The 20,281-nt window shown below is 36.3% G+C and overlaps 1 protein-coding gene across 2 annotated transcripts; it reads right to left on the bottom strand.

The window, feature by feature from the left end:
- Positions 1–12,942: 12,942 nt before the first annotated feature.
- LOC123923088 (sorting nexin 2B-like) lies at positions 12,943–20,187 on the bottom strand. 2 transcript variants are annotated; one of them, XM_045975728.1, is made up of 5 exons: positions 18,817–20,187; positions 18,252–18,461; positions 17,841–18,101; positions 14,187–14,273; positions 12,943–13,265 (listed from the first exon to the last, which is right to left on the bottom strand). In XM_045975728.1, exons 1-5 carry the CDS (start codon positions 19,897–19,899, stop codon positions 13,185–13,187), a joined length of 1,722 nt encoding a protein of 573 aa, XP_045831684.1. In that variant the 5' UTR covers positions 19,900–20,187; the 3' UTR covers positions 12,943–13,184. The 2 variants fall into 2 exon arrangements, with proteins under 2 accessions (XP_045831684.1, XP_045831683.1); XM_045975727.1 differs by having other exon boundaries at positions 17,841–18,104; positions 18,817–20,170.
- Between the last annotated feature and the right edge of the window lie 94 nt (positions 20,188–20,281).

Genomic DNA, 20,281 nt, shown 5'->3' with positions numbered 1-20,281 from the left:
TTGGATGAAAAATTTATAACGTTTAGATCATTCATAAATATTTTTAAATTTTTTTGAAAATCATTTGATAGGTTATTGAGACTCATCAAGATTAATGGTATTCAATAAAAATCTATAAACCGTTAATTTTGATGGGTCTCAATAACATATCAAATGATTTTCAATTTTTTTAAAAAAATTATGGATGATCTATACGATATAAACTTTCAATCCAACGATGAATTTATAAAATTCGTATTCATTATAGTATTTTCAATGACTTGTGCATGGTGCACAACTTGATATACTTGTGCACATTAGACTTTTCCCAGTAGAGAGAAGAAAAATTCCCTCTTTCATTTTTAAAATTAAACAATATATATATATATATATATATATATATATATATATATATATATATATATATATATATATATACACATGGGTAACATTTTTCTCTGCAATCCGCTGTTTAACAAAGAAAATTGCTTTTTTTCCCCATTGTTTCCTCCAAGGCCTCCCAAAGTGACCATTTTGACCCTATAAATGTGTTTGGACTCTAGAATCCGAAATTTGTTTGTTATGGTCCATACAATCCGAAATCAGTTTAAACAAGCAATTGGCTGGTTATGCCTGCCTTGTACGTGATGTTTTGCCCTGGAAAACCTGGGTTTGGACTATACAATCCGAACGTCCTTATTTTTAACGGTTTTGGAGTATGGAAGCCGAAACTTGTTTGATATGGACCATACAATCCGAAACCAGTTTAAACAAGTCATTGGCTGGCTATGCCTGACTTGTACATCGTTGATGATTTGCCTAGGAAAACTTGATTTTGGACTGTACAATCCGAAATGCTTTGATTTTTAAAATTTTGCGTCATTTCGGATTCTACCAACCGGAAACGCTCATATTCGGTGTGTAGGATCCGAATAGAGTCTATATAGCCTATATTTCAGAAGTTGCACTTTCATAACCACTTGGACACTCAATTGGGAGCTTTGGAGCTAGGGCGATTTTTTTGGCGTATCAGAGACTTGAAAGCAACGTTTATTCACTCAAAGAGGGGCGCAATACACAATCGGAGTCATACAAGAGGTAATAAGCACTTTAAACCGTTAATTTTTTCAATTTTCATGGTTTTATGATCGCAGTCGCGTTTGGCTCATACAATCCGAACCCATTTCGGATCCCACATGCCAAAATGGACAACTTTTTAAAATTTTGAAATTTATTGTGATAGGTAGGGTTTGTGATGGCCGAACCTCCGTTTGAAATGAAACCGAACATCGATGAACCCGACATTGCACAACCTAATGTAGTTGAACCCGCAAATATTTTGGTTAACACTGCCAATTATTTTTTTAAATGTGAAAAGTATAAGGTCCGAGATGAGATGATCGAATGGTGCAAAAAAAGAGGCTATAAAAGCTGGATTTACTATGGGGATTGTGAAATCAGATATGGGGCATATCCTTGCAACGACCTACAACCGCGTTGTAGTTTTATTAACTAAACACGAGATTGGTTATTGTGAAACCTATTTTCCACTGCGCGGCCGTCCACCGTTGGATCCATCTGCACGCATTATGTGTGTTGGTATGGTTCCAAACCATTTTGTGTATGTTAAATTGAAGGTTGGGTGTCCACTGCCTCCAACTTATAAGGAATGGAAAAATCATAGGGTGCCAGAGAGGCTGAGACTTGGGAGGATACATTTATGGACCGGATGGTTGAGTTTGACGAACTCATGAAGAATGAAAAAGGTGACATGAAGATGGAAACAAATGAAGATGATCCTGTAGTTGTGAGAGACAAATGAAGATGGAGCCAAATGAAGACGAACTCATTTTGCTTGAATTGTTTTTAAGTTTGAAGTTGTAATTTACGTTTTAGACACTACAAGGATTAGGAGATATGGCTGCAACATTTTTCCAACAGTTCAATTGTTGTTGGCAAATTAAAGGAATTAGCAGCAATATTTACACATGGTTGAGATAAGTAACTTTTTTCCTAACAATATTTTCATCGTTGGGATAAATACACTTATCCCCACGAATTAAAAAAATCGCTGGTATAGTATATCCATTTCTCAATGATTTTCCAAGATTGCTGCCAATTGACATACAACTTGCTATCCATATTCTCACGTTTTAATTAGTGGGTAATTGTTATTTTTTATTTTTTTTATAATACAGGCATCTCTAATTTTTTTATTAAAAAAAGTAGTACACATATACAATTAAAAAACTTGAATAAATTTCTTATAAAAAAAACCTTAATAAATATAGGAGTAAAGAAATTTAGCCCTAAAAAATATTGCAAATTTTAATTTTAGTACATAAAAAAAACGAGTTATTTCATTCTCTTAATTTTAGTTTTGTTTTTAATCACTATTAACTAGTTTATGTTTATTTTTTTAAAACAACTATATGTTTATGTTAAAATTATAATTTTTTTATGTTCACACAAGTATGATACCTAGTATTTATTATTATTTCAAATCTCTACGTGTCGATATATGTTCAAGAATATTGAGTAATGCTATATATAGCGAACAAGTTTCTTCGTGAATTTCACGAATTGGTTTTTTTTTACGCTTCCTTCCAACAAAAGTTAGCTGTCGACGGCTTCTCCACGTGAATCCAGCACTTGTTACTAAATATATCTAGCTAGTCATCTGCCACATACAATTTGTCACTTTAACATTCACTAAATATTTCTACAGCTTGATGTCACTGTTGCAACATCAATTTGATCATGTTTCTGTTTTTAATTTTTTAATAGATTGTTCCTATTTTTTAATTTTGTTTACCACCGGTATCTAGCCCACCGGACCGCCTAATTTAGTTTGGTCGAAAGTTCTGACAGTAAGTGGTTTCAGTCTCCTCCCATAGTGGTTGTGTGAATCAAACCATGGTTCTCTCGATCGTAACAAAAATCATGAAGAAATCATATTTTGAGTTTTTTTTTCTTTTTTGGACGTACAAATTTTTTATGATGTTCTAAACCTATCTACTATTAAATCACTCAAAAATACAAGTTATCTTAACTTTATGGATTAAAATTGAGTGCAAAAAATTTTTTTAGGGACTAAAAATTTATTAAAATTAAATAAAGACTATACTTAGAAGATCACTATTTTATAGGGACTAAAAATATATTTAATTCACCAATCGTTAGTTGGTTCATTGGTGATTGACGTTGAACTTGGTAGAGAGGACCACGGTTCGATCCCTCGCAACTGCGATGAGAGAGGGCTGGAACCACTTGATGTCAGAATTAACCCCCGAATCAGATTAAACTGGTGGTGAAAACCAAAAAAATATATTTAATTCTACACTAAAAAATAATTTACCTATTTTTGTTTTATTGCATTATTAAGATTTTTATTTACACTTATTTAAGATGTTGCTGAGTGAGTGGACAATGATCATATGTATATGATACATTATAATTTATAATAATATAATAAGGCATGCAACTTTGTGTTGAAAAACGATAAATTAATGAAAACAGTGCATTCGCTATATTTCACGAAAAGTTTTTTCGCTTGATTCAGCATTTTCCTATTTTAAAATATCCGAACCAAAAAAATAATTTAAAAGGACCTAAATATTTGCTTTTTTTTTCCTTAAAAAAATATTTGCTTTTTTTATTGGACTAAAATAAAAATGTGTTCTATTTTATTTTTTTATCCAGAATCTTATTTAATCTATAAATATATACCAAGTTTTTTCTATAATAACAATAATTCTCTAACTAAAATCTGATAAAGCTATTTTTTTAAAAAAAAAAAAAAAACTGATAAGCTAATTAGATCCCACTACATCACTACCTTTTTTAACTACCGATCCGACTCACAAGGTTTAAAAAAAAAACTGTCCACTCAAAATTTTGTGAACATGGATCAACACATACTTTGAATTATGGAGGCTTTTATTTACATATTTTGTACCAATAAATTAGGAGCCACTTTATTGTTTGAGGATAAAAACTAAACCGTTCCACTAACTAAGTATAATAACGCTAGAATTTCTCTTTGGGTGAGCCTAGAATTTCTCTTTGGGTGAGCTTTGGAAACTGCTGGAAGAGTTTAAGCACTACAACTCCAATTACTCAGTTTTCTTGTTTAATATTTTCCCAATCCATGTTTAGTAATGGTTCATTGGTTCTCTCTCTCAACTTCTCAAGTCTCAAATGTTATTTCAAATTCAATACATCACAAGTGTGTGTCTACTTTAAGAAGGTAAAATAATGATTTTACTTAATTGTTCTTCAATTATTCTTTTTACACAATTTTTCTTTCTTATTTCTATTTTAAAATTCGTTGTTATTTTTTCAGTGATATAATGCAAAGGAATGAATCGATACAAAAATATCGGAAGAACTCAACTCTTAGTTTTAAGTATTGCAAAGAGAGAGAAAAAAAAGGGGAAGAACTTTCATTCCAACAGAAAAGACATAGCTATTGATTTTGTTAATGAAATCCTTATTCTTATTAAGAATCTTGAGTTATGGTAATTTTAATCTCATAATTTTTTTTTATTTCTTGTGTTAATAATATCTAACATAGTTTTTTTTATGTTCATTGCTCTATGCAGGACACTTTTAAAATTGGTGAATCAGAACATAACAAAGATACTATATTTTACGCATCAAGGAAGACTATACCAAACTTACATGACAAAACTTTATAATCAATATTAAAATAAAATGTAATCATATAAAACAATTAATATGATATAAAAATTTCACAAAACATTTATAAAAAATTATTTGTGTTTAAATATCAAACTATGGCTACGACTTTTATTATCGAGAAGAAAAAAAATAGAACAAAAACTATATATTGGAAAAAATTTATTGCAGCGACTTTAATCGTCGAGATAAGTTAGATATAACAACAATTGTGTTGTGTGCTGGCAACAAAAAAATCATTGGCAAAACACTACTAACGACAACAATATTAAAAGTCGTTGCAAAACTTTTGGTAACGGAACTTATCGCAACAACCTGCAGCGACTTTTTTCCGTTGGAACAAAACTCTTTTGCAGCAACTTTATACATTTGTCAGCGACAAAAGTCCCTGCAAAAAACTCATTATCTTGTAGTGAGAGTTTGAAGTTGTGATTTATTTGATTATGTTTGAAGTTATCGTATGTAATGACAATGGTTATTTTTAACTTTTAATTTAGTGCAAAAGAGCAAATTCCGAACATGCATAAAGTTGGCCTGTAAAACTGTAAAAAATTTCTGCAGAAAACTTGATTTTGGACTGTACACTCCAAACCTGTAATTTTAATGACCATTTCGGTTCGCAGGATCCAAACCTGTGATTTTCGTGACCATTTCGGTTCGCAGGATCCAAACCTGTGATTTTCGTGACCATTTCGGTTCGCAGAATCCAAACATAATTGGTTTTGGATTGTAGACTCCAAACCAACGTATAAGCACAATTTTCGCCCCCCCCCCCCCCCCCCCCCAAAACGTGTTCCCATCTATAATTGGCTTGTTTCGGATCCCACAGACCACACATAATATATTTCGGATCCGAGGATCCATAGCTTCCTAAACCCCCCAAATTCAAGGTTATTTTGGGATTTTTGGGGGGTTTAAGAGGAACATGGGGGGGCGAAAAAAGCAATTTTCTTTAACAAGTTCTTCCAATGAAATAGAATGAAGGGGCCTTAAGGCCCAATTTGTCAGATAAAAATAAAAGTATTTCTTTTTTCGCCTCCGTCCTCGAGTTTCTCAAGTGCCATATGAATTTATAATTTTACCTTCCTTATAAGTTAAGTAGCGAGTGTGTAAAATTATAAAAAATAAGAAGAAAAAAAGTGTTTGGGGTTCGCATTTCAAACAGTGAACATGTTGGCAAGTAAAAAAAAGTCCTGGTTCAATCAAGTTGTGTTGACAGGTAGCCAATTTTGATTGGCCACGTGCATGACTGTGACATAGCATCCACCAATCACAAGCCTCGATTAATTCTATAAAAGGGGACCATTGTGTAAAAAACAAAATTCACTCACATTCATTCTCTCATTCCGTCAACTTTTACATTCAGACATTCATTCTCTCATTCGTGTAAGCGGTCACATAATTCGTCCTCGATTAATCATATTGTTCTTATCAGCGTTAGTCATCATCGTTAAGAACAATATGGTAATGGACGAGAGACTTTTTGTGGCCATTTTGGAAACGATATGACTAACCGAAATGGATTATGGGTGTCCCTCTCACTCAAATGGGGCTTTCTCATCCTATCAAATTGGATGGTGAGAGCAGTTAAGTGAGTTTCTATAAGACGTGCCTTGTGTCTCATTGTCATCATATATAAGGTAGGTTCATAACAATACTCCTCCCATCAAAACAAACCCTTTCCTAAAGGTTGTGGGTGCACTTCACCTCGTCCCATGGCTCCCAAGAAGTATCTTCCGACAGCATGCCATCCATTAGCGAAGACAAAGTGACCATGACCAATAGGTTCTAGTTTTGGAACCCAAAATCGGTCGTTGAGCGACCAAGGGCGGTTCAAAGGACTTTTAAGTTGACGTGACACTTCCCTCCATCGAAGAATTTTTTTTCACTAAAAAGATGCTAGCTACTAGACACCCCAAAAAAGCTTGGTCGCCTAGAAATGATATGGTTTTTTTTACCTGGTATAAATAGATCTGTAAATCAAAATTTGAGAGTAATTATTACATGATATAGTTTGAATAGATAGTTCGAAATAGAAAGAGAGAGGTTAGGGAAGAAGGATTTCCGTATTATAGGTGTCATTTATCGGTGTCATGACACATGTCCGCACTGGAACTCAAAACAAGACGAGTTGTGTTAACACATCGTACATAACAAATGGAGAGGTTACATTTGCATAACGGATCACATATGATACTTTAAAATCAATTAAATGCAATTTAAATATTATTATATGATTATTTGCATTTTTTCAAAAATATAGACTTAACTCAACCAAGTCATCCCCTCCAAAACTTTCCAAAAAAAACCCCTCCGAAACATACCTTTGTAGATTATTTTTATTTTATTAAAACAATAAAAATGACAAAGTTAAAAGCAATTGGAACTTGATGTAAAGTACATTTTACAAAATTTAGTTATAATAAACTTTTGTAGCCCCTATTTGGTTTGGCCGTGGACCGTAAAAAACGTGTGTCTCGCCATTTAGGTCGTGCATTTTACATGTTTGATTCGCCCTTGGTCAACATGCGTTTGTTGCTTAACTCGCATTTCAAATGAAACTGGTATTGTGTAACCGGATAAATTAGATTCTAGGGACAAGCCGGTAGAATCAAGTCTCAAGAGTAGGGATTCCAATTATTTAGAATAGAATCCGGTACCAAAGAGAGATTATGCAAAGCATAATATTGAATGAGAAAGGTTTTTAGAGAAGAAGATAATTTGTTGAATATTGATTGATTTCTTTCAAATGAGGCACAAGACCTTTAAATACAACTCTCATGACTAAAAGAGTAAATAAATAAAATAAACTATTTATTTAAAATAAACTATTAAACTATACTTAATTCCTGTCACATAGCTAGCTTTTCACTAGACAAAAATGATTCTAATTTCCACGATATGGATATTGGCCGTTTGTGCCTGATATGGTAATACTACTGCTACTGCTATACTAATCTAGATAAAATTATTCTTCATTGATTCCAACGGTTCAACATACATAATATTTATACTACTACGTTCCAATTATTGGAAGGATCTAGATATCTGCCAGCTCATAGGCCTAGTACAAACAGAATAACATGACAAAACTAAGGAATATGCTATTATTCTATTTAGGCACAAAGTCATTGGGATTCTCTTAGATAGTCTCCTTGTAGTAGGAAGGCCCAAAGTGTCATTGCTATCAATACCCTCTCCATGGAAAACCACCTTGTCCTCAAGGTGATAGGTAGTTTGCAGGTCTGTCCATTTTTCCCAGCTAGTCTCTTCTGGAGGGAGTCCCAACCACTGAACTAAAACCAATTGAGTTGGTGGGGTGGTAGTGTTATCGAGCTTGGAGTCCACAATAGTCAATGGCTCAATGATAGGATGGTGATCTGTGGAAGCAGGAGGTAGTTCAGACGCAGCAATAGGCACGGTTCCATGATGCAGCTTAAGTAGCGAGCAATGAAAAACCGGATGAATTTTAGATTTGGGAGGCAGTTCCAACTTACAAGCCACGGGACCGATACGTTCCAGAATCTTGTATGGTCCGAAGAAGCGCTTAGAGAACTTAGTATAGGATGCTTGAGTAAGGGAATGTTGACGATACGGGCGGAGTTTGACATAAACAAAGTCACCAACAGCAAACTCTAGGAATCGGCGCTTCTTATCAGCAATATCCTTCATAGTGGCTTGCACTTTAAGTAATTTTTTGTGCAGAACTTGCAGGAGCTGGTGGCGTTGTGCCAATAATGTATCCACAGCTTCAATTGGTGATGAACCAAGCACATATTGAGGTATAGCAGTAGGTGATTTGCCATACACAATATGGAAGGGAGAGTAGCCTGTGGAAGAGTGTTTGCTGGTGTTGTAAGACCATTCAGCAAGTGAGAGAAAATTGAACCATAAAGATGGTTTATGGTGAACAAAAGCACGTAGATATTGTTCCAGGGAGCGGTTCAGAACCTCGGTTTGTCCATCCGTTTCCGGGTGATAAGCGGTGCTCATACGAAGCTTTGTACCAGATAATTTGAACAATTCATGCCAGAACTTGCTGATGAAAACAGGGTCCCTATCAGATACTAAACTTCTAGGGAGACCATGATGCTTGCAAATCATGTCCAGAAATAATGATGCTACCTTATATGCAGTGTAAGTAGAAGGCAAAGCACCAAAGTGAGCTCCTTTAGAAAAACGGTCAACCACAACAAGAATCACAGTGTTGCCGTGTGAAGGAGGTAATCCAGAAATGAAATCGAGGGAAAGATCTTCCCATATCCCAGAAGGAACGGGCAATGGTTGAAGGAGACCTGCCGGTTTCTTTGTCTCATACTTAGTGGCTTGACATACAGCACACTGAGCCACATATGCACGAACATCGTTACGCATATGCTGCCAAAAGAAATGAGCTTGAAGACGATGTATTGTCTTATCAACTCCCATATGGCCACTGATTGGAGAATTGTGGAACTCTTCTAGAAGTCGCTGCTTGTAATCAGAGGAGGACGGAAGCCAGATGCGATTGTTGAAGAAAATAAGTCCCTGATTAACACGATAAGCAGGGTGTGCACCCGGATTAACCTCAATATCATGTAAAAGTTGTTGGAATTCAGGAATAACAGCTAATTGGGCACGCAGGTCATTGAGGAAAACAAAAGTGGGCACAGTAAGGAGCAAACAAGTATTATCAGTGGTAATTCGAGACAAGGCATCTGCTACCACGTTAGTCTTTCCAGTTTTGTATTGAATGGAGAAATCAAAACCTAAGAGTTTGGAAAGATAAACCTGTTGTTCCGGGGTTTGAATGACCTGCGAAATAAGTTGCTTCAAACTTTGGTGATCCGTAAAAATAATAAACTTGTGGCCTAGCAAGTATTGACGCCATTTTTTTACTGCCGTTGTGATAGCATGTAGCTCTCGTACATATGTAGAAGCACGTAGTAATCTAGGACAAAATGGTTTGCTGAAAAATGCAATAGGGTGAGAATTCTGCATCAACACTGCACCCATAGCAATACCCGATGCATATGTTTCCAAAATAAATGGAATGGAAAAGTCAGGCGGAGCAAGGATTGGAGCTTGTGTCATGGCATGTTTCAAAGAATTGAAAGCAACTTGTGCTTCAGCAGACCAGAGAAAAGCATCTTTGCGCAGTAAATTAGTAAGTGGGGAGGCAATAGAAGCATAATTACGAATGAATTTGCGATAAAATCCAGTGAGTCCCAAAAAGCCACGCAATGATGTGACAGAATTAGGTGTTGGCCATTGCTCCATGGCGCTAATTTTGGACGGGTCAACACAAACCCCTTTGTCAGAGATAATGTGTCCCAAATATTCAAGCTGGCGCTGAGCAAATAAGCATTTGGATTGCTTCAAATAAAATTCAGCAGAGAGCAGGGTAGCAAAAACTTGATCAAGATGCTTAATGTGATCAGCAAGAGTAGAGCTGTATACCAGGATGTCGTCAAAGAAAACTGCAACAAAACGTCGGAGAAATGATTGGAAGAGCTCGTTCATAGCAGCTTGGAATGTGGATGGCGCATTACACAAGCCGAAAGGCATAACACGATACTCATAGTGGCCCTGATGAGTATGAAAAGCGGTTTTAGGAATATCGGCTTCACTCATACGTATCTGATGAAACCCTTGGCGAAGATCAAGCTTAAAAAACCAAGATGCCGAACCAATATCGTCAAGTAATTCATCGATGGTGGGCATTGGGAAGCGATCTTTCACAGTAATAGCATTGAGAGCTCTATAATCAATACAACAACGCCAAGTCCCATCTTTCTTCTTAACAAGTAACACAGGTGAAGAAAATGGGCTGCGACTGGGTCGAATCATACCCGATTGAAGTAGCTCAGCAATTTGTTTTTCAATTTCTGATTTCTGATAGTAAGGGTAACGATATGGACGAACGTTAACTGGTGGTGCGTCTGGGAGGAGATGAATATGATGGTCGTGAGTGCGTGGAGGTGGTAGGGAAGATGGTGGGTTGAATAGATTCTGATATTGGGTCAAAAGTTGTTGGATATCTGGTAAGATAGTGTGGGGTATTGTGGAATGGGCTGTTGAAGGGGTTAGGTATATGTTGGAGGTGGAGAAAGTAAGAAATTGAATTAGTAGAGACGCACCGTTTCACTTGAGGGGCAGTAATGTCTTTTGGTTTGAAGGGAGCATCTGCCTTCAACTCAATGGGTTGACCCAGATAAGTAAAACGCATTGAGAGAGTGGTGTAGTCCATTAGTATTGGGCCAAGACTAACCAACCAAGATACCCCTAAAACAACTTCGGCACCACCCAAAGGAAGGACAAAGAAATCAGAAAGAAATTTGTTACCCTGTATTGCGAAAGTCACGCCGGCGCATTGTGTGACACATTCGAGAGTGCTACCGTTGCCTACCATAACACGGAACGGTTGAGAAGCAGGAGTAATGGCGAGCCCCAAAAATTTGGCGACACGATCCTGAATGAAATTTTGTGTGCTTCCACTATCAACAAGAATGGTGACTTGCTTGTTGGCTATAGTCCCCAGGATGCGGAAAGTGTTCTGAGTAATAGAACCAGACATAGCATGTAAGCTGAGCTGAGCATCGGTGGCAGGAATAATATCTGTCATAATCACCGGAATAGGGTCTACCGACGGTATATCCAGAGTCAGATCTGGATCCTCCAAATCATCTTCAGAGACTAACATGAAAAAGCGACCCCTACAACGATGTTGTGGGGTGAATGTTTCATCACAGTTATAACAAAGATTTTTCTCACGGCGAGCAGCCATCTCCTCAGGTGAGAGCTTTCGAAATTGGACTTTGGCAGGTGAAGCGGTGGGTGTTTTTGGTGGGGTGGAAACAGGTGATGTGGTGGTAGAGCTGGATGGAGTGAAAGGTTTGGTTGATTTGAAAGCTTTGCGGCGATCCTCAATTTTGTCTTCCTGGATCTTGGCAAGAGCGGTGGCCTGAGGTAGTGACATCGGTTGGAAGGCTTGAACCTCTCGACGGATCTCCGGAATCAAACCAAAAATAAAACAGCTGAGGAGGAAGTGGTGGGGAAGGCCAACAACACGATTAGCAAGACGTTCAAACTCGGTGAGATATTGGTTAACAGAACCACGCTGAGTAAGCTTGAACAAAGCGCCACGAGGATCGTCGTAGTAAGACGGAGCAAAACGCGTTTCTAACGCCATCAGAAAATCCGGCCAAGCTTGAATGAGGCCGTTACGGGTCATCCATTGAAACCAGCTAAGAGCAGGACCGTCCATGTAAAAGGATGCGATGGTGAGACGATCGTGATCGGGGGTTTGATGAAAATCGAAAAACTGGGTAATTTTGAAGATCCAACCAAGTGCGTCAGATCCATCAAATTTTGGGACTTCAAGTTTCATGTGGTTTGGGGGTGATTTGGTGAGATGGTTGTGGTGGTGGTTGTGATGGAGGCGGTGAATCACGGGCTTGGAGGGTGGCTACATCAGAAGCTATGGAGTCCAATTTCTCATGGAGAGCATGGAGAAGGGCGTCCATGTTTACTGAGTTTTCAGAGGAGGCCATGAGTAGATTGCAATGAGAGCACCAAATTGATATGGTAATACTACTACTACTGCTATACTAATCTAGATAAAATTATTCTTCATTGATTCCAACGGTTCAACATACATAATATTTATACTACTACGTTCCAATTATTGGAAGGATCTAGATATCTACAAACAGAATAACATGACAAAACTAAGGAATATGCTATTATTCTATTTAGGCACAAAGTCATCAAGATAAATGGGCCTTTTTGGGATTCTCTTAGATAGTCTCCTTGTAGTAGGAAGGCCCAAAGTGTCATTGCTATCAGTGCCCTTTATAATTGTCAATATCACAGAGCTCCTTTATGGGCACAGACGCCGTTGCTCCTTTAGGGGTCGAACTGGCAAAGGGTTCTTTTGAAGGGAAAACATTATGATGCCATGCTTATATCAAGGTGTTTAAACTTCAATCAACAACAATGGTGAGATCGATCAATGTAACTATGTTGTGCAGAAACTAAATCTGTTTTTGTTCTTATGTTCATCGAATAGAGTGGTGCACACAAGGCCATAACTTATGGATGAAATTGCATTTGAAATTTTTAATGGAAAATTAGGTGTAGCTGATGGAGGATAACACAAGATGAAGGTCCAAACAAAAATAATTCTGTATTCAACTCACTTTTAACCAAAATTAATTCTACAAAATCAATTCAATCAAAATCAATTTTAGCCACCGCATAATCAAGCATACACTTAGACAATTAGAAACAGAAAAAAACCAAAAAAAAATTAGGCATTGTTAAAGCTGAAAGAGTCAAACAAAGAGCATGTAATGTACAACATCAAGTATTGAATGATGTGTAAAATGTTCTGAGGTACAAGTGAGAAAGAAAAAACCTACCAACCCGCAAAACACATTTTGATTTATTGTCATGAATACAGACATATTATGAGAATTGCACATCAATGAATAAAGATTAAAATTTAAATCAATAGCCGGATTTCACGTGCTTTCTTTCGCATATCCACTGGTGTCTTCAACAACTTTTGTCCAGACATTAGCAATTTTCTCAGCATATCCCACCTATTAACGAAAGTTAATCATATGATGAATGAAACTAACAATAACATAACATTAACAAAATGCGACAAGGTGTCAAATTAATAAAAAGTTGACCTAAATATTCCAATTTCTCTCCAACCATTCTTTTGCATGTCCCATTAATTTTGCTTTAAGATTAAAAACGCTTGCAGACAGATGAATTCAAAACATTCAAATTGCTCTCCAACCATTCTTGATAGCATGCAGTGGTAGATCACTAAAATCTTGTATTCTAGGGTTTCTTAAGCATGCTTTCACAATTTTAGCATGTTATGATTATGTCTACACTTTGTCGATCGAATTAATTAATGGTATACCCGGGTTACATTGCAGAAGAGGCAATATTCGGTTCAACCACCGGTGTATTGCAACTTCTTCAATGAGATAGCATTGCATATGCAACATTTCAAAAATGCTTGCAACAAGGGCCAAACAATCCAAAAGTTTTTTCTCGAAGAAAAAGCTCAACATATTTAGATGTCAATTTAATTCTTGAATCCCGGTTTAGATATAATTTAACTAGTTACATTCAAGTAGATTTCAATTTTTCTCTTTTCCCGAGTAATTATTTCTCCATTAGATTTCTTGATAAAAATAAAATCATCTCAGCTCTAATGCATTGCCTAGTCACACTTATTACTTAATGTAAGGATAATAAAGTACCCTAGAACTAGTGCATTATCTCAACTGATCAAAAAGTTCTAGTTACACAAGGTACATACATGTCAGAAAAAGTGATCTTAATGATAAATTATGTCATCACCAACACTTCTAAATCAGATCACTCATTAGAGTTGACGACACAAATTAGAACGAATTATTAAACAGAGAGTGGAAACAACATGAAAGGAAAATTAAGTTCTACGTAAGGAGGAAATAAAAACGAACAAACATAAATTATACCTGATTAACTACAAATCCTTTCAACATGTTTAAGAAGTCAGCCTGCCTCTCTCTATCAAGCCTTTCAAGTTCACTCCTATTGTTTTCCTGCATTGGCATCATCATCATTCAATAAACAAGGCAACAAAGGAAATAGACAAAAACGGAAAAATAAACATAATACAAATATGAAATCGGAAAACTGAATCTAATAATCAAACATCCATCGGAAAGGCCAGGTATAACATTTTAAAATCGAATATATAATAGTTATAATATGAAGTTTGGAAGACCAAACCAGAATGCATTAAAGACTAGACTAGCAGAAGTTTGCTAATGGAAAAGAGAGAAAAGAGGGATAAACCATGATCCATTAAAAGTAGGTTCCTGACCAAACAGAAGACAAGAACTGTATATTCATTGCATGTACTCTTCTTAACATAAAATTCACATACAAAGCAATGCTGCAGATAGAACACTAGTTCCCACCTATATCATATTACATTGCCAGTTTGTTGAATAGGGTATTTACCGTAGCTTGTGATACTGATTCCCAATGGTAGGATTTCCTAATTGAAGATTCTATACTAAACATCCGGGATTTAATAAACAAATAAATAAATAAATAATAGCCACATATACTTATTGTGAAGAATTTCTGGTTTAATTGATAGATGATTTCAGAATATATGAAAAATATCTTGTAATATTTTTGTTGTATCTTAAGAGTAATTTAGAGTATCTTAAATTATCTCTTAGGATTAGTTTAGTAATTTCGTATATATCAATCTTTCCTTATTTAATTAAGATTGTGACTCAAGTATGATATGAGGATTAGTGCTTTGTCTCTTGAGATAACATCCAGCATATCATTCACTTTAATATCAATTTAATTTAATAGAAAAATTATGTTCTCCTCCTATACCCAAAGGTCTTGACCTATAACTTTAACACATTGAATGAATTGAATCGCTAAATCTAAAAGTCCTTTTTATACTTGTAATTAGGCCAAATAACAATTATTTCTACAGTACTACTACGAGCCAAAGCTCACTAATAATAAGACTAATAACCACATAACTGTTTAATATACAAGACAGAAGCTTTAGCTGCTACAAGTATAAACATGCAAACATGAGACACATAACACCAATCTCTCTAGCCTAAGACCTTGGGAACCTAATACTCCCTCTGAGACATAAATCTTGGCTTCTATCTTTTCTGAACACATCCCAAGCAGATGAGATGGTTTCTATCTTGGCTTCTATCTTGACTCCAGTCTTTGACTTTTCACTTCAGAGGTGCCCTTGACCTCCAAACTGATTCTCAAACTCTTAACTGGTTAGCATAAAATCCACCTCTAACCAAATTACGAAAACACTGAGTAGGGTTCTTTACAGAAGTTCAAAATTTTCAACCAAAAACCCTCCACAAAATAGACAATATAAATTACTCCACAATCTTAAATAGCATCGTTGTATTGTTGTTCAAACTGCAACGCCAAACAGGGCAGGCATGCGGAGTTGCAACATGGATAAGAATCTAACAATAAAAAAAAAACAGAACAGCCAAATATGCCAAGCATTGGCAGAACAGTAATTCAGCAATGAACTAGAGCAAATCACAAGTTGGAACAATGTCATAGAGAAAAAAAGGAAAGGAACTTAGCAGAAAAGGAAGGGAAATCAGTTTGAGATGTTGAACCAGCTGTATAAGAAGGCAACCATAAGTTTATTTGAAAGAAGGTTGGTAACCCAAAACAAGCACAGAAGGAGGGATGTAGCTAGAAAACATTTATCAAATGTTGGATAGTTACCCAACCCACCAAAACCACGACAAACGAGAAACACCAAAGAAGGAACAAGAAAAATCTGAAAGAATAAGAAATAACAGACGAAAAAACAAGCAATCTATATACGATGCTTAGTGGAAAATCTATACCACAAGAGAACTAGCTGTCTGATGTTTCTCATGCAACAGTTTGCCAGAAAATTCACCATAGTACCCGAGATAGTTATGGAATGATTTGTGCATTTCCACTTAAAAGTTAACTTTTGGCAGTGGTTCTTGAACCCGCGACTACTTATTCAACAGAGGCTAGGATAACATGTTGAAATTACAAGTTTTAGGCAGAGAAAGATAAAGAGATGGTTAGGATTATTGAGAAGTATCGCCAACAGAGATAACAATACATGAATAGGGGAGAGAATAATATAGGGGCAGAGGAGAAAACGTCATCAATTACAAAGAACTGGACACAAGAAGAGACTCTGGCAAATGATACCATGTTAAGAATATCAAGTTTTGGGTTAGGGGAGAAAGGAAAAAAAGTCAATCAACAATAAATAAACTGAAAATATCATTAATACATGTGATGTATTATAAGAGAGATGCTAGGGACAAACGCTTTGTCACTCTCCAATTAACACACGCACATATATTGGACCAGGTTTCTAATCCAATCCTGGCTACCGGCTATTCAAGTTTACTTTTCCAACACTTTTTTTTTAAAAATCTCTTCACCAAAACATATCTGAAACTGGAAAGTTTTCACCATTATCTCCCTTTTAAAAACCCCCTTGTTCGTCATAAAAAAATATAAATCTCACTTTTGAAAATCCTATCGTTGCCATGTATTCTCAGGCCACACCATTCTCATGGCTTTAGACCCAATTTTTAATTTCACCCAAATTAGTTAATCACGAGGGATGAATTAAATTATTCCTCCTCTAGGAAAAGCAAAACGAAGGTGAAGATTGAAGTTCAAAGAGTTTGAATTAGATTGTTCCTCCTCTAGAAAAGTGAGATTGAAGTTCAAAGAGTTTGAATTAGATTATTCCTTCTCTGTTTACTTTAGTCGTTACTCCCCAACACTAGTTTCTCTATTTTTTGTTTATGGGTTGATGGTTGTAAAGATGGGGAAGAGGAGTTAGTTGGATTGTTGAAGGATGGTGTTTGAAGCTAGACGACAGTCATAGTAAGAAGGCAGGCGACTGTGAGCGCCGCAGAGGTGTTACTGAACTTTTTTTTTAAGAAAAAATAAAAAATTACTCAACTTGGTTAGCCCGTAAACAAGTAGTTTATTAAAAAGAGTGACGTGGCTTATCAAATGGGTGTGTGTTTAGAGGAGTGTTAAAGCGTCTGTCAATAGCAGTCCTCGTATTATAAACTCGAACCAAATAATTAAATTTACATTAGCCTATACCCTAAACCCTAATGTCTGAAGTCTTAACACTTAAGAAATTTTCCAATGTAGATGGATATTAGCCTATAGCACGAGTCCGATCTACAAGTTTACACAAACACTTTCGTCTACAAATACAAAGAGTGAAACCTCTAATTTATTTATAATAACATTTAATAATAAATTTACTAATAGGCATCAATCATATCTGTAAAGGATAGTAAATGACCAATTATAGGACATTTTAAGCTGGAGAAAATAAAGTGATGAGCACTAATGTTAATATGTCTGCTATGATAGATATAAAACAGGAAATTAACCAAAACAAAACTTTGATGGATCTCATGAACAAGAAACATTATCAGCCGAATCATAGAAGATTGAACCATATACCATTTTGAATCACAAACTGTCGCAAAGCATAATCTAATTGAAGACAATGTATCTAGCCTAAGAAACCAAATCAAACTATATAACAATTAAACCCCTACCTTGATCCGCTCATATTCTCTGATTGCAACATTTTTGGCGTCTTCGGTTGCTCTTATGGTTTCCTGTAGCTCCTCTAACTTACGAGACCTTGTTTTGTCACCCCCAAATATTTTAGATGAAGCCGCTTCAAGTTTTTCAGCTCTTGATTGCAAAGAAGAGAGTTCTGATAGAAGGGTCTGTACCGTCAAGAGTGCACTTGTGCGATCCGTGAATGCACTGTGAACAGCCAACATTAATCCAAGATATTCATGAAGTGTATCCTGCTATGCATAAAATGGAAAATCATCAACAATTAAACCTAGTTAGTGGGTTGCCCTTTATTAATAAGGAAAGCGCGATCCCTTTCTAAGTAGACAACGACAACAAATGTATAACTGCAAAATTAACATTACAAAATTTTTGTTATATACCAAATGCTTCACAGTCTGAGAATTTAATTCTCGAAATAATCTGCTAGCTTTCACAGCAGCTGTTGCTACACCTTTCATGTCGGCAGCTCGTACCCTCTGAGAGTCCAAAACAGCTTCTTCATTTTCAAATTTTGTTAATTTAATAAATGCCAACCCTAATTCTCCCATTGTCTCTCCCATATCTTGTTGTGCTTTAACAAGCGATTCAGCCTGCACAAAATTGTCTCATGATGAGAAACTCTACAAGTACCAATCTAACCACACATTCATAACCCAAATGTTTTCAAATATCAGTCGTAGGGTAGATACAGGTACAACCCAATAGCGTAGCGGAATTTGAACAAATTGCTACTGTTCCGTGATACACTATTTAGTATAAAGTGTTGTCAAATAACAGCTATAACGGCTATAACACACGTAACTGAAGTTAAGCAAACCGTTTCCGCAATCCACAATTGATAACAATGATCTCAATATCAAACACATGAGCAGATATAAAAGTATAAACACGGTCTAATAAGCTGAAATTGAAAATTATAATTAACAATTTACAAAAAAAAAACACCTGCTGAGATGCACTATTGATTTGCTGTTCAAGTTCATGAACCCTTTCCTTCTTTGCAAGGAACTCTTTATCTTCCTCCACAACAAGTGGCTTAGAACCTCCCCAATCATTGGACATTGATTGCTTCAACTCCTTGAACAACCTCAACAAATCCCTCCCCCCTTTCGCCGGTTGCACAACCTCACTAGGAGCAATCAAACTCTCCCCCATCAACTGTTTCGGAAGCTTCGCCGCCCCATCCAAAACCCTCGACGCCACATCAGTCGTAGTCGGCAATGGAAGCTTCCCTTGAACCTGCAAAAACACCCTAAACTCATCACTCTTTCTAATCACCGGATGATCCGCCAATCTCCGAAGATACTTTTCCAATGCCACTCTCCTCTGCTCAACAAATTCCTGTTTCTGCATCACCTGACTCTCCACAATACTCTTATCCGGCCTCGGCGGTATAAAAAACCCTCGATACGCCTCCGATAACCGATCAGAAAGCGTCACTATATCCTTAAACCTTCTCCGGACACCGAATTCCGAACCTCCAAACTCCGGAATATTCGTTCTCGTTGTAATCAAATACGTCACATAACTACTACTACCAGGAACAATCGAATTCGAATTCTCTTGCTCCTTAACCGGATTCGAAACCGTTATTTTCAAATACTCCGAACTTGAAGAAGATCTCGAGAAAAAAATTCCATCGGAGGAGCTTCGAGTCGGAGTATCAACGCCGTTAGAAGATGTCTCGCCGTCGAAAGAAGTGAAAATCGCGTCTGCGTAAGAAGGAGGATCGATGTAAGAAGAAGTATCAGACGAATTAGGGTTTGTGAATTCGCGGTAGTGTTGCGGTGGAGATAGAAGTGGATCGGAATCCGCCGATGATACGAAACTCGGCGAAGAAAGTGGATGATTGTGAGAATCAGAGAGCGTGGACATCACGCTCCGGTAATTAGAGTACGATTTAGTACTTAATAACGAATCGTGTTCGTTGTTTTCGTGGAGATTGAGGTTTTCTAATTCATCATTTGATGAAGAGAGAGGGTGCGGGTGTAGGTGTTCCTCTGTGGTGTGATTTTCGGAGTCCATCATTGTTGATGTTTTTTTTGTTGTTGAATTGAAATAGAAAGTGATAGAAAAAAAAATTGTGAGAGATTGGTTTTGGTTAATTGATTGATTAATTAAGAAGTTTGGTGGAGGAATGAAGATGATTAAGAAATTGAGTTGAGGTTTATTTGCATGAGTGTGGTGGTGGAGGCTAACTTGCGCAGAGGTGTAATGGTTTTTTTTGGGATGGTGTGAGGTTGAAGAAGACTGACCATGCAAGGACCAGATGGAAATTGAAGTGGCAGGAGTCTGGACGTTGATTGGGCGTATGGATGTGTCAATTTAGATTAACTAAAAATTACTAAAATAAATTTTGTCAAAAAATAAAATTACTAAAATAAAGGGTGAGTTTTTTATTTTTTTATAT

The sequence above is a fragment of the Trifolium pratense genome, linkage group LG4 (assembly GCF_020283565.1).
Source record: "Trifolium pratense cultivar HEN17-A07 linkage group LG4, ARS_RC_1.1, whole genome shotgun sequence".
Lineage (NCBI taxonomy): Eukaryota > Viridiplantae > Streptophyta > Magnoliopsida > Fabales > Fabaceae > Trifolium > Trifolium pratense.
The sequence above is the reverse complement of the archived record's forward strand: the minus strand, read 5'-3'. Positions and strand labels throughout refer to the sequence as shown.

Excerpts from the sequence above, each read along its gene's own strand:
- LOC123923088 (XM_045975727.1), bottom strand. The coding sequence starts at position 19,899 with ATGATGGACTCCGAAAATCACACCACAGAGGAACACCTACACCCGCAC. Across the intron at positions 18,462-18,816 it reads TCAATAGTGCATCTCAGCAG|GCTGAATCGCTTGTTAAAGC; the intron begins GTGTTTTTTTTT and ends AATTTTGTGCAG. Across the intron at positions 14,274-17,840 it reads GAGAATATGAGCGGATCAAG|GAAAACAATAGGAGTGAACT; the intron begins GTAGGGGTTTAA and ends ATGCCAATGCAG.